Genomic DNA, 23,746 nt, shown 5'->3' with positions numbered 1-23,746 from the left:
TGTGAGAGTGGTAAAGCCCAAGGTGTGTAATTGTCATTGTACAGGAGAGAGGAAAGGAGGGTGCTCTAAAGGATATACCTGCATGTAAATTTAAATGTATAGGATAGATAACCATGTTACTGAGTTTTGTTGGATCGTTGAACAGGACTGTTTGTAGTCTCGCTGTTTGAAAGTCCCCTTTGTGTGCTTTAATTTTATAACTTGAACAACTATTTCTAAGATAACAATATGTAATCTATTAACTAGTGATTCCCTACTGTTTATTCTTTCTGAAATTCTGTATAACTTGTACCCTTTTTCTGTTTTCTTTTTCTCCTTAAATAAAATTTTTAAAAAAAATTTTATTGGTACATTTGCAGTATATAATGATTATACTTATTGTGGTATATATACATAACACATCATAATTTTTTTTACTTCCCTTTCTGCTAAGACTTATTTCTTAAGTATTTTATTGAAATTTAAGATGCACTGCTGGGGATTTAGTTCAGTGGCATAAGCACCTGCTTTGCAAGCATGTAGTCATGCGTTTGATCCCCTGGTACTGATAAAAAAAATACAGAAATTTAAGATACATTCAGAAAATGTAGATGTGTTGTGTGTTAGTGTGCAACTCCATGAATTTTCATGAATAGAACACACTCAACATATCAGCAACCAGCACCCTGGTGGTCCCATTTTCTCCTAGCATCTCTACCTAGGGTAACCACAATTGTGACACTAAGGGCACAAGAAGCATCATCAAAGCACTTTAATACCATGCCTCCCCTGGAGGGAGGAACTCATAGAATGGAGCTACTCCTGTGTCCCTGATGCTTTTCCAGTCCCCTGTGTGTGCCCACAGAATACATCTCAGCTAAGATGTTGTGCATATTTGCCGGGCTGATGTTTCCTCTCTAGGATCTAGACACAGGCCTTTCCTGAGGTCAGGACACCATCAACCCCTGCAGCAGGAAGTCTAGTGCAGGCTTAAGTACTGTGTACATGAGTCATCAGTATGTAGTTCTTAGTTGAGCAAATGAGGTAGAGATCACCTTGTGTTCAGTAACAACAGTGTAGTTCTGTGGAAGCCAGTGTGCTGAAGAAGCCACATTTCTGAATTTCTCACTCTTTTCTACTCCCCAGGGGACTGTCAAACAGCTCCTGCTGTTCTCTGAGACTGAGGGAAACCCGTGCATCCTGGACATCTGTGGAAATTTCCTGGTTGTAGGAACAGATTTAGCTCATTTTAAAAGTTTTGACCTCTCTCGAAGGTACGACTTTTACCTGAATAAAAGTATTGTATTTTTTAAATTAAGACACAAATAGCCAGGCATGGTGGCCCATGTCTGTAATCCCAGAACTTGGAAGGCTGAGGCAAGAGATTGCTACAACTTTGAGACCAGCTTGAACTGCATAGTGATACCCTGCCTCAGAAAAAAGACACGAAGTTGTGGGTAGAAAATAAAATGGAGGCTTAAGTTCTTATTTCAACACCAACTTCATTTTCATTTTTTGATATGCCTCTTACATTGTCACCCAAAGGTGGTGCAGTGCGAGGGAAGTGGAGCATGGGGATATTTTTGGTGCAAAGAATTCTGTGTGATAGGAGCGTAACGTTGCATTTGCCAAAACCTGTAGGATTTTATGCACAAAATATGAACCTGAATGCATAATAAAAATTTTATTATATGAAAAAACCTTTTAAATCTTTTAGAGTATTGGGGGGTCCCAGGATAGAAAACAGAAGTTGACAAAATAATCCATCTATATTGAAATGTTTTGAACAGCCTCAGCCAAGGGTGTTAGGGAAGGTGCTGCCCTGGAGATGTAAGTACAGACGCTGGTTCTGAGGGCAGATGGAGCACGATGATCCCAGCATGGGTTGTGCTTATTGAGTTCTTTCCAGAGAGCACAGTGTTGATAGGGGGTGGGAAGTAGGGGGGTCATTTCCCAGTAGAGAAACATAACACATTTTTACTGCCAGATGAGCAAGTAGACGTGTCCTTGACATGATGTGGGGAAAATGTGCCTCATCTTTGTGCTGTTCCCCAGTCTAATTACAAGAAAATTATCACATCAATCCCAGTAGCAAGGGAGTCTATATCATGCCCAAGCAGAACTCAAAAGTGTCAAAGCTCTCAAAAAAAGCAGGCAAGTTTGAGAAATTGTCATAACCAAAAGGAGCTATGAGATGCAATGCCTGAATGTGACATGACCTCCTAGGACAAAAATAAGGGGCATTGGAGGAACTGAGGAAATGTGAATAAATAAAGAAAAGCATGAGACACAGTACATACTGTTGATACTGGCAGCAAGCTAGAAACAACTAGTTGCTGGCAGGGAACTGGTTCACACAGAGTGGGAAGCAGTATGATTGTAAGAGTGTAAGGAAGCTGTCTTCTCATTCTGCCATGTGAAGTTACAGAGCCATGATGTAAAGGAGAATCACAAGGTGCAGAACAGCATCCTTGTTAGCTGCATTTCTGTAAGAATAGGAGGAGCACTAAGAATACATACTTGTATACTTCCTTATAACAACCTGTCATTTAGAAACTGGCCTGCAGTCTGAGCATGGCCCAGGTCTTGAGTACACCTGACACTAAACTGAGAAGCACCAAGTTGTCCAGCAGAATTCACTGTGAGTCAGAGAATCAGCTCTTTTCTGTGACATGCCTGGGACAATGGATGGCATCTATACAAGAAAGAGAACTCTTGACATACGAAGGTTCTTTCCTCTGTCCTACAGAGAGGCAAAGGTACATTGCAGCTGCAGGAACCTGGCTGAACTGATCCCTGATGTGGGATCCATCGTTTCTCTCAAATGCAATGCCAGTGGGAACAAGATCAGCATCCTCCTCAGCAAGGTGAGGGCCTTCCTGCCACTATTCCTAGTTGAGGGCCTGACCCATTGCTGTACCTCTAACCCCACTGGTATACCTTTCATCTTTTGATGCCTTTCTTTATTTCTTACTGGGTTTTTTTTTTTTTCAGCGTGTGCCCACCCCTTCCCTTTTCCATCTGTTTTCCTCATCACCCACCTGAATTTTCCTTGGTACGAGAAGGAATGACAAGGACTATTGGGGTATACCTTTTTTTTTTCCCCCTCGTACCAGTGCCTTTGAGCTACATCTCTAGTCCTTTTATATTTTTGTTTTAAGATGGGGGTTGCCTAGCCTAGGCTCAATCTTGTGATCTTCTTGCCTTAGCCACCCAGACTGCTAAAATCATAGGTGTACCCAGCTGACTGTGTGCCTTTAAACATCTTGATGAGAAAGATAGAATGACATGTGTGAAGGTGGACTCTTGGCAGCCACCTGGAGAGGGCCTGAAAGTAGGGTAGCTGGTGGCTTTGTTCTAGACTTGCCTTTTTCTTTCACCCTGCAGTTTTTACTCATTTATTGGCTCATTCATTCATGGGATGATACTGGTTACCCTCAGTGAACCAGACACCACAGATACAGAGGTGATCAGTTAAATGAAAGGACTGCTGTCACCCTTGTAAGAGTAGACATCAGTCACCAAGGCAGCCAGCCCACTGAATTTCCACAGCCATGATGAGAACCGTGAAGGGTACATGAGGCAAGTGTGAAGCAGCATGGGTCGTGCAGTGAGTTATGGGAAGCCTCTTGAGGTAGTGACAGTGGAAATGTGATACAAGATACTAGGCAGAGGAGAGGCCATGATGGGCAGAACATTACCTCAACAAGGGTCAGTTTCAGTTCTAGAAAGGAAGAACAAGACTGTCATGGTTGGCAGGCTGATTTCAAACTTGGCACAGAGGAAAGGAGCATAATCTCAAAATTCTCTTTTCCAGAGAGTGGTTCCTACAAGATTGAGAGAGGATAGGATATGTACAGGGGCCTCCTTTAGTACCTTCAAGTGGAGGGATTGGCCATATGGGTGAGAGTAGCAGTCATGGGACTTGAAGACCTGTTGCTTTGGGATACCTTCTCTGTTTCCAACTCTCACTGCTGGGTGTGCAGGTGAGGAAGGTAGGTGTGTTGCATTGGAGGTATACATAAGGCAAGTGAACATTCTGAGATGGAGTGCAGGCGCGAAAGGTGGGTGTATCAGATGGACAGTTTCATACCTGCTGACATCCAGGCTAGATCTCAGAAAGGAAGGCTGATTGAATAAAAGGACTGGGTTTGAGAAGTATTCCCACAGCATAGCCTGCTTTAGCAGGAAGAGAAATGACTGCTACTAGTCCCACAGACCCAACTAGGCCCTGAGGAAACCAAGGTACATCCAGAGATCTAGGAGCCTGAAGGAGGTATCTACTTCATCCTGTCAGCAGCCTGGCAGTGCTCAGATGTGCATGTTGAAAATCTAAACAGGCCAGGAACCATGTGCACCAGTCTGGTATCATATGGTTGGTAGGCTGACTTGAGATCCAGGAGGTCCTCAAGTACCAGGGAGGCCCATGGTGCTGGGTAAGGAGTGAAAGTGAATGAGGATCACATACAGAGACACCTTGTTCCCTAAAAGGAGTCTCCTTGCAGCACATTAGTAACTCTTGTCCATGCAAACAAAACAAGACAGAAAATGGGTAAAAGAAATGCTCAGCTAGGAGAGGGGAAGAACTTAGCGGATAGATAGCAACAGCCTCGGAGGCTCTCTGAGAAACCGCACTTGGAATCCAGGAATGGTGCCGGGCAGGAAGTCCTAGGCAAGGGGGGATATTCTTTGCCAACCCAGGAATGAACTAAATTAAGAGAAACCAACTGGAAACACAATTCTGGTGATACAGCAGGAACAGATAAGGTCTCACCACAGAAGCCGGACCCCACGCTACTGGAAACTGCGATTTGAATTACCTGCAGCCGCTGTTGTGTCCCAGTTGGCACAGCGAGGAGAGAGGCGCAAAAGCTCGGAGAGTGGGAAGCGTTGGAAGGAGTTGGAAGTGGGACTGGCCGGGGGTGCTCTGCATCAACCTGCGGTGAGTGAGTGAATCAGGACCCTTCCATAGAGAAGAAGGCTTCAGCGGAGGACATACTCGGACCAGGCAGACTTCCCAGAATGAGATGCTGCAGTGACTTCAGTCACATATCCCCCTCTCAAGCGGGATTGGTGGGGAGTGCCTGGCCTGCGAGACGCTGCTAGCTGAGATCCAATAGGCTAGCCCAACTCAGGTTCCAGCGCCTGAAGGTGCACCCTAGCGGTGAAGCCTTTGGTAGGTTGACCTGGAGGGGCGGGCCCACCATAGACTGCCCAGGTCTGTGTCTCCCTGGTACATTGCGGTAGACGGGAACACCTAGCCGGCGCAATTCAAACAGACTGTGGCTGACAGGGAAGGAAGCTGGGCCTCCTATAATCGCTTTAGTATAAGGAACAAAGAATATGGGAAGAGGGAGTAACAATCCCCCTCGGCCCCCAATCCTGAGAATCATGCAATAGCAGACATGGCAGACACGGCACCAATAGACATAAAGTGCTATCTCCAGAGCCTCACAGATGAGTTCAGGAACGAAGTTATTAATGACCTGAAGCAAGACATAAGCAGAATAGTTAGAGAAATGCTAAGCACCACCCAAGAAAAAAGAGATGGTAGAATGGAAGAACAGAAAAAAGGGGAGAATTGTTTGATGGAGAAGATAGAGAAAACATAGAATACGTAAAGCAGGTCAAAGAGATTACCAGGAAACTAAAAACGCTTATCAAAAACTAGCATAACAGCTTGAAAGAAACTAAGGATAGATTATCTGAACTGGAGGGCAGATTTGTAATATGGGAACATGAAATGAAAAACTTCTTAAAAATAACAAGAAAACAGCAACAATACAAAAACTAGATGATGATAAGAGGATCTATAACTTAAGAACATACAATCCCTGGTACTGATAAAAACAAAACAAAAAAAAATTAAGAACATAAGAGAAGAAGTGAGGACACAAACAAATGTACTACAAAAGCTATTCACAGAAATAATCCAGGAGAATTTCCCTAATTTAGCAGAAGGTAAAGATGCTCAGATGTATGAGGCATATAGGACCCCAGCCACCTACCACCCAAACAGAGCTACACCCAGGCATATAATAATCAAAATTCCAGAAATCCAATATAAGAACAGAATATTAAAAGCCGTCAGAGACAAGAAACAGATCACTTACAAGGGAACACCCATCAGAATTACAGCAGACTTCTCTGCACAAACCATCAAATCACGAAGAGTGTGGGGAGAAATAATTCAAGCTTTGAAAGATAATAGCCTCCAGCCAAGATTGATATATCCTGCACAACTGTCCCTAGAAATTGATGGAAAAACAAGGTGCTTCCAGGATAAAGAGGAAGTAGGGGAATTTGCAACCACCAATTCAACTCTACAGAGAATACTGCAGGATATTCTAAAAAAGGAAAATACCAAGATTCCAGAAATAGTGGCAAAGAGGCCACAATGAATAGAGCAGAAAGCGAAATGAAGAAGACAAACTGACAACAAACAACAGAAAAAGAGCTCAACAGAAATGAGGCAGAGAAGATCGGAAGGTAGGAACAACTATTTTGGAGAAAACGACATCATAATAGCTAGTGCTGATTTAGTATCATCTTGTTTTGAAGTCCCATCAAACTTATATTCTTCTGTCTCCATTGGTCTTAAAAGGTTGTATCTTACTGGATTTTATTGTATATGATAATATAAGCAAAAACTTTTATAGACAAGGAATTTATATAGAAATCATGGTTCATTTTCTGTTAATTGGTTAATACCCGTAATGTCATTCTCTTGAATGGTTTTATAGTGTCTTGATATGTTTGGTACTACAGTATAAGAAGTTATACTCAAAGATTTCAAGGAAAGAGACACTGTGGTAACTAGTTTTATGTCAGGATATCTTGTGGTGAAACACTATTTTGCTTAAATGGTTATGTTTTGACCTGTACTGTTCTGTTGTTATGTCCTCTTTTATCTCAATCCCCTTTTTTTAAATTACTTACTTTTTTCTTTTTATTTTTTTAATTAAGGGAAAAATAAATAAAAAATAGCAGGATACATTATAGTACCCTACTTCGATTTCCTATTAACTTGATTTGAAATCCTATACTGCCCTCACCATCTTGTTTTGATTGATTTTTCCCTATTCTGCTTTGCTTGATAGTACCAAGTTCAAAAGTTTAGGCATAACTGTGAAGACAATAAGAATCATTATGACGCCCATTCCTGTTGACTATTATTTTCTTTTAAAATCCTGTAATGTCTCCAATGCTTTGGTTTTATTCTTTACTGTTTAGTTCAATTTCATTATAACTGCCAATTCTTCTTAAAATAGCAAGAGGCAGTATGGTAACCATTGTTGATCACCTTATATTTTGTTTTTACATTATCTATTATGTCCATCCTTTTGATTTGACTGACTCTTCTGATATGTCGCATTTGGTTTTACTCTCTTCAAAAAAAGTAATAAAAACTGTGGGAGTAATAAAACCCAAAATGTGTAATTGTCATTGTACAAAAGAAAAGAAAAGAAAGTGCTCTAAAGGTTATAACTGCATATATGTTTAAGTGTATAAGATAGATAACCATATTACTGAGTGTTTTTTGGGTCATTGAACAAAACTGTTTGCACTCTCACTGTTTGAAGGTCCACTTTATATGCTTCAATTTTGTAACTTGAACAACTGTTTCTAAGATGAAAATATGTAATCTATTAACTAGTGATTTCTTACTGTTTATTTTTAAAATTTTGTATTACTTGTACCCTTTTTCTGCTTTTTTCCTTTTTCTCCTTAAAAAAAAAAAAAAGAAATTCTCAGCTAGAATAATAGAGTGTGCAGTGAAAATGATTTACCTCAAACCCCACTGCCCATGGCAGCCACAAGTGGCCAAGAGAAGGCCATGTCCTTCGTGATTCTGGAGAGGAGGAGGCAGAACAGATGGCACCCCTTGCTAAGGGAGCTCAGGGTACCTGAGTGTTAAACAGGATGAAGGAATTACTGGCCTCTTACTTGCTGCAGGTATTTTCCCAAGTACTTGTTTGTTGTTTATTCTCCTTATGGAATTTGTAAAGATTGCAGAAAACTGATCCTTTTATGTAGTCAGTGCTATTGATGATTCCAATTTGTGAGGTTTTTCTATGGCCTTTTTTTTTTTTTTTTGGTCTTTTTCATTTTTATTGGTACCAGGGATCGAACTCAGGACCGCCTGCTTGCAAGGCAGGTGCTTATGCCGTTGAGCTAAATCCCCAGCCTCTTCTATGGCTGTTATGCCCACTATTACAGTATTTTTTGTTTAAACATTTGATAAATTTCATTTTCTTGCTTTTCTCTTTTATAGTACCCCCATCTCACTTATGATTCCTGTATCTACTTAGGATAAAGTTTCCCATAGTCTCTTTAAGTTCTGGGTGTATGTATGACCCTTTGCACTGCACAGGTGTGTAAAACCCAGAGTTGACATCTGAGTCGTGCCTGCTGCTGGCAAGCTGTCTGAGACTGTCTTGGTTACTTTTTCTCTTGCTACTGAGGCAAAAAACCTGACACCCAAAATAAAGGAAGGAAAGGTTTATTTAGCTTACAGTTTGTGAGATTTCAGTCCATATTCAGCTGTCTCCAAGGCCAGGTGGCTTGGCTGAAGGACAAGTGTTAATGGCAGCTGGAAGTGACAAGAGCAAAAAAAGGCAAAAAGAGGGCAAAGCACATACTTACTTCCTTCCCTTATATTGTATGCGTATCGGCTGCCTGACAAGTGTAGCAGTCACTCTACCAATCCCAAACACTAGACTCAGCCACTTCCATGACCGTGTGAGACTTGAGGGGCCTTCCAAACACAAACCATTACAGAGAATAACACTGAACTGACTCCAGTGGGCACAGAAGGACAGGTAGGGTGGAGTATGAGAACTGAGCTGCTTCTCTCTGTTTCTATTCTATGTGCATATATAGAATATTTTTCAGTCACAATGAAATTAAAGGAAGAAATGATGAGCTATAGTGACAGTGGCAAAATCAGCTCAACCACATCTTGCACCTACCATTTCCTTGATCCTGTTATTCAAGGATTCTGGTATAATTTCCTCATTAGAGCACTGGTCAATAATCTTTGACCAAGGGAGGAAGGAGTGAGGAAAACCACAGTGATAACATGGAATACAGAAGAGAATGAGTGCAGGAGGTGGAGGCTAGTATGAAATTACAGGGAGCAGCCCAGGAAGCTAGGTAAAGAGAGACCTTCTGAGGGAGGGCAGGAGGAATTAGAGATATGAGCCATTATGGAGAGATTTCCAGGAAGCAGGCAGTTGAGGGCCTGAGGCCTCAAAAGAGATGCATTGTTGCAAAGGTGTGGCAGAGCCACTCTTTAGTGGTGCCTCTGGGCAACTGAGTTAGAACACAGGATGGACCTACTTTGATTCTATTGCTTCCTTACCCCCACCACCCTTAGCAGTTATTAAGCATTTCCAGTATGCAGGACACTATGCAGGTGCCATTCTCAGAGATGAGTCCTGAGGGGCCCTCAAGAGGCCACTCTCAATGCTGTGGCACAGGTTCTTTCACCTTCTTCATCCATTACCAAAACACTGACTTTGGTACTACATCCCTGAAGAACCCTTCAGAGGTGCTATCGTATCTATTTCTTAAAATAGTGTCTCTAATAAGTTGAGTAACATAAAGTTTGTGTACCATAAAATTAACTATTCAAATTGAACAATGGTACTATCGTTAGTGTTATGCCTCCATCTAGTTCCAAAACATTTTCATCATTGCCAAATAAAATTCCATACCCATTAAAGTCACTCCCAGGTCCCCCTTCAACCCCTGACAACCACTAGTCTGCTTACTGTCTCTATGACCTTACCAATTCTGGACATTTCACATGGTAGCTATCCTTTAGTGATGACTTCTGTTGTTGAACATCATATTTTCCAGGTTCCTCTGTGTTGTAGTAGGTGCCAAGGCTTTACTCAGTTTTGTGGCTAAATGCTTTTCCTTTATATAGTGGACTGTATTACTATACATTCTGTCTTGCTCTTATGAGTGGTACTGCTGCCAATTTGCAAGTGTAACCATCACTGGAAAACTCCAAAGGTCCTACTGGGCAGCATATCCTGAGCAGTGGGAAGAATGTTTTTCCCAACATGGCAGGTGCACCCAGCCTTCAGGATGCCCCTGCCTCTAGTCCTTACTGTGAATCATACATACTACCTCATGTGCTAGCCCCAGAGTGGGAACAGCTAGCCCTCCTCCATCTTCATGAAGTTTATTTTTGCTCAGCTTTGTGACAGTTGTTTCATCAGAATCTAGATTAATCTATGTCAGCTAAGAGAACATTGGGCAGTTTTTTAGATTTATTTCTCTGTAATTATAAAGTAATAATATGAGCTAGACTTAATAACACATACCTATAATTCTCGCACTTGTGAGGCTGAGGCAGGAGTATCAACTTGAGTTCAAGGCCAACCTGGGCCACTAGTGAGTTCAGAAGGCTAGCCTAAACTACATAGTGAGATTCTGCCAAAAGAAAAAGAGGAAGTTGGAGGAGGAAAGAAAGGAGGGAGGAGGAAAGAACTTAAAAATTGTTTCAGTAGGATAAAAGAAAGTTTATGTTCAAATTATATATCTTGAAAGTGTGCCACTCTCTAGAAGCTGGCATGGTTGTGGATGTGATTTACAGGTATGTTCCCCTTAGCAAATGTTGTATAGCCCATGGGGTAAACCCCATACAAAAAGGGTCCAAGTTGCTCTGAGAACTGTCCCATGTTTTCTTCCTCAGGCTGACAACACTCCTGATTCCAGAATCTGCTTCTATAATGTTGAAATGGACACAGTGACTGTCTTTGACCTCAAGACTGGACAGATTGATCAGAGAGACATACTACTCTTTAATGGACAAGAAACTAACAAGTAAGACGTGTTTGGGAGGTTTTCATAGAAAAGATATTGAAAACAGTGAAAACAATCATCTGGACAGTCCATGATTGTTTCAAACTTCAGAAGACTTCACATCAGTTGCTAGTAGCAAAAACAGCACCAAAACTTCACAGAAGTATTATAAGTTTAAGCCCATTCTGGGCAATTTAACAATTTAGCAAGACCCTATTTCAGAAATTTTAAAAAGGTCTATGGATGTAGCTCAGTTTGAAGGTCCTAGGTTCAATCCCCAGTCATGCCAAAACAAAAATAAAAAAATAGGCTGAGTATGGTAGTACATACCTAGAATCCCAGTTACTTGGGAATCTAAGGCAGGAGTTTGAGGCCAATCTGAGCAGTTTAGCAAGACCCTGTCTCAAAATAAAAAGTACTGGGAATATAGCTCAGTAGTAGAGTTCCCCTGAGTTTTATCCCCATTACCACAAAAATTTAAAAAGAAAAAAAAAAATGGAAACCCCCTTGGGCAGTTGAAATAGATTTGAGTCTTGGTCTCTGTCCTCCAGAGTTAAAATTCTGCAATTGGTTGAGTAGAATGTGAACTTCAGAAGGCTTCTAGCAATAGTATCTATAAAAACATCCCAAGAGTCACAGGTCAGAGGGCAGTAGAAAAGCCCTGAAACCCTGGAACCCAATAGGAGGGAGGATACTTGTCTTTGTTTTTGCATTGCCAGAGGTCAAAGCCAGGGCCTCACACACGTTCGACAAGCCATACCCAAAGTCTGGGACTGTTGTCTGTGTAGAGAATGTTTGTTTTTTTAAAAAATCTGTTTTTCTTCAAGAACTGGACTTGGCATATATTCGTAGTTCCTTCTACTGTTGAGAGCACAGTCATAGACTTCAAGATTTTTTTTTGAGACAAGATCTGGCTATGCAATTCAGGCTGTCCTTGAACTCACTTTGGAAACCGGGCTTGCCTGGCTTGCCTGGACCTTGCAGAGATCCTCCTGCCTTGGCCTCCTGAGTGCTGGCATCACAGGCATACAAGACTTCAAGATCTTATAATACTGTATTTCACTGCTGTTTAAGTTTAATTCTGCATAAAGACAGCATAAAGCAACAACATGCATAATGCTGAGTTTGAGTCTGTGTCCTTGTCAGTGGAGAAGCAACATAGAGAAATTATCTTCAAGATAGAGGGGCAGGATGACAGCCAGGATGGGTATAGGTTTGTGTGTGTGTGTGTGTGTGTGTGTGTGTGTGTGTGTGTGTGTGCATGCACGTGTATGTGTGTTTGAGGGGGGTGGTACATGGAGAGCAGAGAAGCACAAGTAGAACTTTCAGGCTTGAATGAGTATTTCGCAGAAAAATAGAGGAATCAAGAGTGTTGGATTCAGCAGCTTTGTTAGTTCTGCCATGTTATATATTGCTTTGTCATTTCTGCTAGGTCTTTGTTGTTGTTTGTTAGTTTGTTTTGGCAGTGCTAGGGATGCAACCCAGGGGATTGAAAGTGCTAGGCCAGTGCTCTACCACTGAACTATACCCTCAGCTCTACTTTGCTAGATCTAACATGTCCCTCCTCTCCAGTGTATCTCCTCTTGTCCAGCCAACATAAAATCCTCCTTACCTCTCTTGACCACACAGTTGCCTCATCAGACCTTCTCAGGAGTCTTTTTTCACCTGGCAGACTGCCTCCCACCTCTGATGGCATCCCCAGATGAACACTACCATCTTCACTTCCCTCTCAACTGGCTCCCCATCCTCATCCTTCAGAACATGTGCCGTTGAGTATCTTGGATACAGCTCATTTTCCAGTGTTCCATTTTTCACCACAGTGCCCCATCTTCTTAGTCACCCAGTTTTAAAATCCAGCAACTAAACTTTCCTTTAATCCCTTCTGTCTTAAGTCTCCAGCTTTTGGTTTTGGTGTTTTATTTTGTTTTATAAAATTACTTTTAACTCATGCTTTTCTGTTCTGCCCTTCTGTCTGCTCCGTGTCCTATACCAGACCAATCTGGTCCAGTGTGTGTTTGGCATTCTGTGGATACTCAACAAATATTCAAACCAAAACAGTATTAAATCTCCCCTGCTTTCTGCTCAGTACTCAAGAAGGATGTGCCCATGGCACATCTCTGGTGTTGGTTTGGGTAACATCTTCAAGAGATGTTAATTTTCTATAGGACAAGGCCCTCTGCAGCCTCCACAGGCCATTAAGCATAGCAGTACCTCCACCCAGGCTTACTACATTCCTGACTCCTGTATCCAGGCACATGTCATCTTTTGAGGTCTTATTCATTCGTTGCCATCCAGTTCACTTAGTTCCCCTACTATACTTTAGGAAGTTCTGGACCATAGAACATGAAATTTTAGAGTGGAGAGAGTCCAGGATAAAAATGGGCAGTATTAAAGGGTGACCTCTAGAAAAAGAAACCAGCTCCTGACTTACTGAGACAAAGTGATGCTGCCCAGCAGGGGGCACCATCCTGCTAGTCTTTTCTTTGTACATTTATTATTTTGGATTTGTTGGTTGGTTGATTGGTTTAAAAGTAGGAACATTTATTGGAGAAAATGATTAGCTCCTGAGAAACAGGAAGGGTCCCACATGGGTTGCCCTCTGCTGGTAGTCTTGGAAAAGATCCCTTTAGGAAAAGTCCTAGTACCCTTCAAGAGCCTCCGCAGCCCAAGCATCACACGCTAGATTTCTCAAATTAGACTTCACCTGGACCCTTTCAACCAATTCCTTATCTTCCAACAGGATGTATGGCAGTGTGAGGTGAGCACCTTTATAGGTGCTTCAGGAGCAGGGTGCCTGCAGAGGGAGGCCTCAGCCTGGGTACAGTGAGCAAGACCCTCCAGAGTGGGTGTGAGGATATGAAGGCATGACTGCTGTCTTCAGAGTTGGCGAATCTTCCCTTCTCTTTTAGGAACCATATCTTCACAGATGAGAGACTGAAAAACTACATTCCCGCGAGACATTACTGGGATCAGAGTGAACCCAGGCTCTTCGTGTGTGAGGCCATGCAAGAGGCACTGGGAACTCAGGCTATGGGAGATAAGCAGCCATATACTGAGGACACCACCACAGTTCCTACCACTGTGCACATGGTAACTGTTTACTAGACACAAAGTCTTCATAACATGGCTTATGGGAGAGTTACTAGGAATATCCATTCACACACAATAGTGTCCCCGTCACACCACTCATTGAAAATACTACACTGTGGTCTGGGTACACCTTTTCTGTCTGGTCTGGCTCCAAATATATATATTTTTTTGTCTTTCGTTTTTATCAGTACCAGGGATCGAACTCACGACTGCCTGCTTGCAAGGCAGGCACTTATGCCGCTGAGCTAAATCCCCAGCCCCTCCAAATATTTTTTGTTTCTTCTCTTGTTACCTTAGCTACAGATGTTAGAAACAGATGATAAGAAACAACCCCTCAATGAAAGCACATGCCATGAATGAATCTGAAGCAGCATGCCACACTCAGTTCATCACATAGCATGAAACAATGCAGACTCCCACTCAGACAGCTTCTTCTTCTCAGTCACTGCCTCTGTCCTCATTACCATCCTTTATAGGGCCTCACTGTTCCGAGCAGATGCACTCCCAGGACCCTGGTCACTGTATCCTACTAAGGGATGGAACTTGCTGGCTCTTCCCAGGTCTTAAGTCTTATCAGACATGGTAGATTATCAGACATGCCTGGGAAACAATCTAGCCCACAGGACCTCTCTAACTATTTCATCCTCACAGGAATCTCTATGTAGGGTTCTCAAGTCAGCAAAGCACATCCCACCTTAAAACTTCAGGACATGTCTCGTAGCCAGAGGCATTCCCTTCACCAAAAATGGTAGGAATCTTGTTCCTCTGAGATTATCTGTAGCCAATATCATTACCTAATATTTTCAGAATCAAATCTGTTTCTTGATCCTAAAACAGTAGTGGAGTAGCTTCTCTGTCACTGAAATGAAGGAACAAAGAATTGCCAGAGGAATTGTGTTCAGAATAGAGGGCAGCACTGGGTATAGTAGCACACGTCTGTAATCCCAGCACTTATGAGGCTGAGGCAAGAGCACTGCTGCAAGATTGAGGCCAGCTTGTGCTACATAGTGAGTTCAAGGATAGCCGAACTACATAGCAAGACTGTCTCCAAAAAAAATTTTATATATATGTATATGTGCATATATACATAAATATATATATACATATACATGTATGTATGTATGTATGTATATATATGTGTGTGTGTGTGTGTGTGTGTGGCACTGTGTCAATCCAGAGAAAATCAGAACACTAAATGATAATTAGTGAATGGTGAAAACTTGTATACCAGTGGCAAGGATATTTCCTGGCCATTTGGTCAAATATCTTGCATATGACTTCTGTGATAGTGAATGCAGCTGTGAGAACTCTGGTATAGTAGCAAGGAAAGGTTCTATATTTCCTTCACTCCAGTTTGTTTTTTGTCAGGAGGTCTTGCAGATGAGAGAAGGCATTGCTTCCCTGGTATTACTTTGAGTCATTTGAAAAAACCCAATAGAGCATGAAGTTTCTTTGTTGAATACTCACTATTCCTTGAAAGCAAAGTCATGTGTCTTTCTGTTATTGCTACCATTGTTCACATATGAATCAAAGTATAGAAACCATCTTATTAGTACATGTTTGTAGTACATTATAGTTTACGTTCATCTTATGGGATAATAAGTACATGTACTTAACATATCTTAGTTCTTTATTCCCTTTCCCCCTCCCTCTAAGGAGTTGCCATCACCAACTCAGGTGGGAATGGTGGTCACTCAGAGTCTGGTGGTCACTGTCTGTGTGGGTTATGTTCTTCTGGAAGATGCTGGCTTCTTCCAAAGTGGGTAATAAGAGCTGAGAAATACTGATAGCAATGGATGTGGCAGCCACACATCTTGAGGGGGAAAAAAAGACTGCATACTGGCACTCCTCTTTGTTTTTTCTGGATTATATAAATATGCTGGCAGTGAAAACAGTAATCAGAAGGAAAATAGAAAATTTTGCTGGCTAATTTAAAACAGAACAACTTTGTCCTTTCTCTTCTAGGAGGATGTTTTGATCTTGTCATTCTTCGTTTCTGAAGATCATGGCTTCTTGCTCCATGACAGCTTCCCTTGTCCTCCTGCTTACCAGACCCTGCTGGGAATGGAAGTGCCCCATTATTACTTCACAAAAAAGGTGTGAATACATGAAATATGCTCAGTATTTTTGTTCTCCTTGCCTAGCAGCTGTTCTTCAAGCATCTCTAAGGTTCGGAGGTGAATAGCCCCCCAGGTTTCCCAGCTCATCTCTCATTGAGCTGGGTCAGCATTTGTTATCATTTGTCACCAGCAATGCAGTGAACACCAAGGTCTCCTGAACTGGGAAAAATTTGAGAAGTTGCTTTGCTTTCTGGGTGAATAAGGTATACTGATGAGCAATATAGCATAGTGAGGATCCTGTGCAAGGGAAGGCCCTCTTGCTTTTCCTCCTAAGGCATGATGTCTTTCAGCCTGCCTGTCTTTTCTTCCTTATCCTAGCTGTTTTTTAAAAAAATTATACATCCTGTGGGCTGGAGATATGGCTTAGTGGTAGAGCTCTTGCCTTGCATGTATAAGGCCCTGGGTTTGATCCCCTGCTCCCCTAAACGAACAGCAATCAAAAAGATTATACATTCTTCCAGACACAATGGCACATACAAGGTGATCTCCAGAAGTTCAAAGCCAGCCTAGGCTACAAAGTTTGTTTAAGGCCAACCTAAACTCAAAGCAAGACCCTGTCTCAAAAACAAACAAATGAAAATTACACATTCCTATATTCACCGTATGAAATTTGGAACAACAAATAAAGTAGTGAAAACCAGGGACAATTCAAATCTCCATGATCTAGATCCAGAGGCAGTTACTGAGAAGGCTGGTGTGAATAAGTCACCTGTCTATAGTAATTTTTAAAATTTTTGATAGAATAGCCTCATTTTCTGCATACAAGAGCACATACCCTCACCAGTTTACTCTGAACAAGTTATTTTCTTATCCTAGATATAGTTTTCTTATGTGCAAAGGTCCTTTTTATTTCTGAAGTCAAATCTGTGTGATTCTGAAGTGACATAATGATGAAAGGTTTTATGGCAGGTCTACAGAAAAGTGGCATATCTATCCCAAGAGTATCCTGCATGCAGGTATACATCCTTAGGCTATGCATGATTTATTTCCCTTTGTTTCACCAGTTGTTCTCAAGCTCTGGAAGCTCTTAAATCATTTTTTTTCTTAAATTATTTTTAATGGCCTTCTTATCCAGGGGCCTGATGGGCCTGTAGGCTTAGTTGCTGCCTGACTGGTATAGTCAGTGAGCCAAACATGGTATTCTGAGGCTGGTCTCACTGCTTCTACCTGCACTGCAGTAGCTACTGTGAGGCTTTGATCCCATGAAATGGGGATGCTGCCCTTTCTGGACATATCATGAACATGTAAGCAGCCTTCTGTGTGCTATTGTTATTTCAGTAGGATTAAACAGTGTCACTTTATTTGGTGTTTCTGGTTTTTCACATAAGATGACTTAAAAATCAGTCTTAGAAACAAGCCCATTCCTTGAAATTGTGAGTGCTTGAGTGTGATTCCCAGTATCAAAAAAAAAAAAAATGGTTTATGGAAACAAAGTGAGCCCTAAACTTTCTAATTTTGTATAATTAATATATATTACTTTTTTAGCCAGAGTTGCAAGACAGCAAGGGAATAGACCACAAATAGACATTTAGAACAGAAGGACCCACATCTTTTATGTGTTCCCTTCCACATGGCCATGTAAAGTAACCAAACTGTTAGGCCACACAGTTCCCAGCAAGTAAATAGGCACCACCCAAGCTCTTCCAGGGTCCAGGTTTGCTTTTAAAGGAGGTGACATAATGGACAGGAAGGACATTGCCCATTAGTTTGTAACAGTCACATGACCAGGAATATGGGAGTCTGGTTCTGGGCTCTGCTAGACTCCCAGTATAGTGCTGCATGTACTTAGAACAAGTATGAGTCAGAGAACAGATCATGAAAGCACACATCTGTAATCCCAGCTTCAAATGGGACTGACAAGAAGAATTACAAGTTCAAGACCAGCCTGAGCAACTAAGCAAAATGCCATCTTTTATTTAAAAAAAAAAAAAAAAAAAAAAGGTGAGTCAGGATATAATTGATTCCATTGTTCCATGTCACTGTATTACATGATCAAGCATTACGATTGGCATGTGAACACATTAACGTAAATTAACTTGTTTTTGTTTTGTTTTTTTATCAATACTGGTGATTGAATTCATGACTGCGCACTTGCAAGGCAGGCACTTATGCCGCTGAGCTAAATTCCCAGCCCCTATGTTTTGGTTTCTTGAGACATGGTCTTGCCATATAGTCCAGGCTGACCCTGAACCCTCTGTGTAGCCCAGGTTGGCCTTAAACTCCTGGTGATTCTCCTTCTAAAGCCTCCAGAGTGCTGGGATTGCAGGCATGTGCCAACATGCCCAGTTGTTTTTTTTTGAGATATAATCATGTTATGTTGCCCAAAGTGGTCTTGGACTCATAGATACAAATGCTCTTTTCACTTTAACTTCCCAAGAAGATGAGACTGCAGGCATGTGACCCTATAGCTGGCTTTTATGTGCATTAAAATAGAGTTGGTCTTGGGAAAGATGGAGAAAATGTTGGTGTGATTTGCCAAGTTCTGTCAGCGCCAGTTGCCTTAATTGCCTTGTTTTAAATAGATTACTAACATCAAACTGGCCTTTTCTTAATTTCATTCTTACTCTGTGTTCTTTATGGTTATTAATTGCTCTATGATTTGAGAACTTAAAAATTTGGAGACAATCTTGTAAATTCTTTCAATGAGTTATTTCTAATTTTTTTTAATTATTTTTTTTTCTTTTTTCTTTTTATCGGTACCGGGGATCTAACTCACGACCGCCTGCTTGCAAGGCAGGTACTTACGCCACTGAGCTAAATCCCCAGCCCCGAGTTATTTCTAATTTTAAATTCTTTTTATTGAGTTACTTCTAGTTAGTTTCTTTTGAGTTCATTTAACATGGTAGATTTTATTTCATTCACCTATTTATGTATCTTTTCTTTGTCTCTCTCTGTCCCACGTCTCCTATGCACTTCACTCATAGTTGTTGTTCCAGAAAAGAGGCATGTATGACACCATTGTAAGTAGAGAGCCTCAGTTATGGTTTGTCACCTTGGCTTTGTCATTTCCTAAGACGCTTCTCTTCTGCATTTTATGCAGTGTTGTGTGTGCACTGACATTCCCCACCAACCTGTGTACCCTTACCTGTGCTAACACTCCCACCCCCAGCCTGTGTCCTCTGATGTCACCAACAATTGCCCCCTAGCATATGTATCCACGTGTAGTCTGACATTTCTTGCCCAGCTTATGTATATGTGTGTACCCCAACATTTTGTATTTAGCCTTCTTATCCATGTGAAGAGCTTTTCTAGGTGGCAGAGGCACCAGAGCCAGCTTTTTGGGAGATGAATTATTCAGAAATATATCAGGGCTTTCATACTACTAAATTTTTTTTTTTTTGAGACAGGGTCATGCCAGGTTGCTAAGTTATTCAGGCTAGGCTCAAACTTGCCATCCTCCTACTTCAGTCTCCCAGGGTGGTTATAGGAATGCATCACCACATCTTGCTCAGATCTAGCTCTTTGAGTGGGGTGCCATGTTGCTGAGCTAAGCTGGACAAGAGTGGACTGTGGGCCTGGTCTTGACCTGTGATTTTACAGCTATCTCACCTGATGTATGTTGCCAGGAAAAGCATGGTGGACCCTTATTTGCAGTGTGGGGAATAGTATTAGTGTGAAGTATAATAGTATTAGTATCTGTGAAGCAGTGCATACCAATAATCTCAGAGGCTGAGAGAGAAAGATCACAAGTTTGAGGCCAGCCTGGCTACATCCAGTGTTCAAAGTCTGTCTGGAATACACAGCAGAACCCTGTCTAAAACAAAAACAAAACCTTCCCTTATTCTCATTGTTTGTGTATATGCAAATTTTTCAGCCTCATTGGTTCCAGATTTCCATTGCTCATACATTTTTGAGGATAGTAGAGTAGAAAGTCTGACAGCTCTTGGTCCCCAGTGTCTGGTATAGGTAACCATAGCAGATTGCTCCAGGAGGGAGGCCTAGCATGCTGTATTTATCATTACCTGCAGGAATATGTCTCTTTCTTAGGGTGCCTGTTTGGGAGCAGGGGGTGGTTGCTGTACTAGATTGACAACTCTTCTGAGAAACACCAGTGAAGGGGGCTCAGGATTTAGCTCAGCGGCATAAGTGCCTGCCTTGCCAGTGTATAGTCGTGAGTTTGATCCCCAGTACCGATAAAAGAAAAAGACGAAAAAACACCAGTGAAGAGTACAAAATTCATCCAGGTTATGATTTTTGGAAAATTCTTCATGAAGTCAGATCAGTGTTCTTTAATTCTAAGAAACCTGACAGATATGTACGCATGTCTGACTTGATTATTTAATTATTTCAAGCTGGTAAAAAGTCTTTATGACTAAGAAAAACATACCCCGGCCAGGTATCGTGGCACACATCTGTAATCTTAGTACTTGGGAGGCTGAGGCAGGAGGATTGCACCCAGTTTAAGGCCAACCTAAGCTACGTAGTGAGTTCAAGGCCAGCCTGAACGATATAGCAAGATCCTGTCTCAAAAAAAATAAATAAAACACTTCAGAAATGGAAAGAATTACAGCCATTTTTAACTATTGACATTAGGGAGTTAGAGATTGAAAAACAAGTTTACATCTGGACCTGTTTATACCTGAAGATAAGGCCCAAAGCTTTGATAATTTCCACAGACCCTAAACGTTTTCCAAGACCCTAAACAGATCACTTGAATACCTGTGTCCATCTGCAAATGGATTTTTCCCAGCAATGACATGTATCTAGAGAAAGGGACTTAAGTGCATCCCTTACCTTGACACATGCCCTGACAAACAAATGGAACCTTTGTCTTCAGCCTGGAGAAGCAGATGGAGAAGACAGGGAGCATTCTGAGCACCATGACATCCCCGAAATGGTGGCCAGGAGACCTTTACGAGACTTTGTGGGGCTGGAGGACTGTGACAAGCCCACTCAGGAAGCTATGCTCAACTTCAGCTTCTTCATCACTGTGGGAGATATGGATGAAGCTTTCAAATCTATCAAACTCATCAAAAGGTAAGGATTCTGTTCATTGAGGTATGAAAAGGTGACATGCATACATCTTAGAGACTTTGTCTGTCTTTCTTTTCACTTAGATTTCAAAATCGTTAATGCTTTTGTGATTTTTTATAATGTATTTAGTGGTCTTTTCACTCCACGAAATTCTGCTGACTGAACTCAAGGATGCCAGGCACTGTGCTGTCCAGCAGATGTATTTGGTGAGGCTGGTGAACTTGGCTGTTAGCATCTGGTACTGTGAGCCTACAGGATATAATTTGTTTTCACTTATTTAAAAGTGTTTAGGATACTTCCTAATCAAAAGTTCATAGTTACAGGGGCTGGGGATTTAGCTCAGTGGCAAAAGTGCCTGCCTTGCAAGCAGGAGTCGTGAGTTAGATCCCTGGTACCGATGAAAAAGACCAAAAAAAAAAGTTCATAGTTACTAAATATTGTTCAAAGGTTCTCATAAGTAAACAAAAACAGAAAGGTGAAAAATCCAATTAAATTGCCATAAAAGAATGTAACTGGCAGGGGCTGGGGATTTAGCTCAGCAGCACAAGCTGGCATGAGTGAGATCATGAGATCCATCCCAAGTATACCAAAACAAAGAAGAAAAGAGTGTATCTGGTAGATTGAGGATGTAGCTCAGTGATAGAGTACTTGCTTACTGTGTATAATGCTCTGGGTTTTCTCTCTAGCAATACACAAAAAAGCTGTCAATCAAAGACCATTAACAAATATCTTCTTGCATTCTTGAAAGAATTCAGATACTTAACACAAGGGCAGTTGATAAATTTTAACTTTGAAAGGGTAGGAAAATCATGCAAGAGTGATACTTGGAGAAAAGATTTTAAAAATTCAGTTTCTTAAAGCAGCCATCATCTGCAATAATTATTTTGTAATGCATAAGGTACTTCCCTCACAACACCAATCTAATGTAGGACCCTCATCCTGGTCTTTCTAAACCAGCTAGTCTGCTGGTCTTTCTAAATAGCAGGACCAGGCCTTTATTGCGGTTAAAAGGATCTTTTCCCTCTTAATCCCCCTTTTTTTAAAAAAATTATTTACTTTTTTATTTTTATCTTTTTAATTAAGGGAAAAATAAATAAAAAATAGCAGGATACATTATAGTATCCTACTTCGATTTCCTATTAACTTGATTTGAAATCCTATACTGCCCTCACCATTTTGTTTTGACTGATTTTCCCCTATTCTGCTTTGCTTGATAGTACCAAGTTCGAAAGTATAGGCAACAACTGTGAAGACAATAAAATTCATTATGACACCCATTCTGTTTGACTATTACCTTCTTTTAAAGTCTTGTAATGTCTCCAATGCTTTGGTTTTATTCTTTACTGTTTTGTTCAATTTTATTATAACTGGCAATTCTTAAATTAGCAAGAGGCAGTATGGTAACCATTGTTGATCACCTTATATTTTGTTTTTACCTTATCTATTATGTCCATCCTTTTGATTTGACTGACTCTGTTCTGATATGTCACAATTTGGTTTTACTCTCTTCAAAAAAAGTAATAAGAACTGTAGGAGTAATAAAACCCAAAAGGTGTAATTGTTATTGTACAAAAGAAAAGAAAGTGCTCTAAAGGTTATTACTGCATATATGTTGAAGTGTATAAGATAGATAACCGTATTACTGAGTTTTTTTGGGTCATTGAACAAAACTGTTTGCACTCTCACTATTTGAAAGTCCACTTTATATGCTTTAATTTTGTAACTTGAACAACTATTTCTAAGATGAGAATATGTAATCTATTAACTAGTGATTTCTTACTGTTTATTTTTTAAATTTTATATTACTTGTACCCTTTTTCTGTTTTTTTCTTTTTCTCCTTAAATTAAAAAAAAAAAGGATCTTTTCCCATACTAGCCATATAGACAAAAAGGTGAACCAAAGAGGCTGAATGGTATAGACCAGTGTCTTTTGGATCACCCTTATGTACTACAAATCTATCAAACTCAAAACCGACCACATGGCCAATTTTAAAACTTTAGTGTACTATTACATAGTAGTATCTATAATACTAAGAACTACTTTTAACATATGATTTGGAAATAAATATCCCTTGTAGGAAAAAAGTCAATAGGAAGAAGGTAAGAGCTAACTGCTTGCACCAGTGTGCTGTATTATAGATATTTCTATACCACATGCTATGTCATATATAGTCCATAGTGCATTTTAGTCATTTTCAGTCACTTTATACATTTTAAAGCACTAATCCATTTCACTGTTGGTTCTGATTAAAGACAAATTCCTGGCACAACATGGGTTTCAGAAGCCAAACTGATCACCTTCAGTTAAAAAGAGTGGTGGCCAGATACCTGGAGGATTCACAGCATTTCTCTTGTTCCCCACCAGTGTCAGTTCCAGTGCTGATTTCCTCTTCTGGCAGATACCTTCTGTGAACTTCACTTCATGGTGGCTATGGTGAAGCAATACAAAGCCAGATCAGAGCAACTGTCCCACTAGAACCTGGTAGGAAGTATAGGGTTCTGTGGGCCAGTTTTGACCCCTAGGGTACAGATATTAGATGACTTCTACCCAACCCTGCAAGTTGCAGACTGAGAAAAGGGACTTATCAGGAGACAGTGGAGCCCGAAAGGCATTTGGCAGCCCCTTAAACACTCCACTGAAAAGAGGCTGAGTTTTTCCTCAGGGAAGAGCCAGCAGACTTCATCCCTTCTACTCTGCTTATTGATCTACCATTCTCCATTTTCAGGGTCTATGGTCTACTCAGTTGCCTAGTACCATGGATATG

The 23,746-nt window shown here is 41.0% G+C and overlaps 1 protein-coding gene across 4 annotated transcripts in view; it reads left to right on the top strand.

Annotated features, from left to right (window-relative positions):
- Ift140 (intraflagellar transport 140) overlaps positions 1–23,746 on the top strand; it is a 97,666-nt gene that overhangs the window by 33,809 nt on the left and 40,111 nt on the right. For all 4 annotated transcript variants that reach the window (XR_010039784.1, XM_023560715.2, XM_063226270.1 and 1 more), the window contains 6 exons: positions 1,126–1,253; positions 2,729–2,846; positions 10,688–10,818; positions 13,707–13,887; positions 15,853–15,984; positions 20,785–20,984. Coding sequence is in view for 3 of the 4 variants with exons in the window: in XM_023560715.2 (XP_023416483.2) it covers positions 1,126–1,253; positions 2,729–2,846; positions 10,688–10,818; positions 13,707–13,887; positions 15,853–15,984; positions 20,785–20,984 (890 nt within the window). In the remaining variant the exon portion in view is untranslated. The remainder of the gene's footprint in view (positions 1–1,125; positions 1,254–2,728; positions 2,847–10,687; positions 10,819–13,706; positions 13,888–15,852; positions 15,985–20,784; positions 20,985–23,746) is intronic.

Source organism: Cavia porcellus, unplaced genomic scaffold (assembly GCF_034190915.1).
Source record: "Cavia porcellus strain 051 isolate PalLab524CR breed Dunkin Hartley unplaced genomic scaffold, mCavPor4.1 scaffold_16, whole genome shotgun sequence".
Taxonomy (NCBI): Eukaryota; Metazoa; Chordata; class Mammalia; order Rodentia; family Caviidae; genus Cavia; species Cavia porcellus.
The sequence above is the reverse complement of the archived record's forward strand: the minus strand, read 5'-3'. Positions and strand labels throughout refer to the sequence as shown.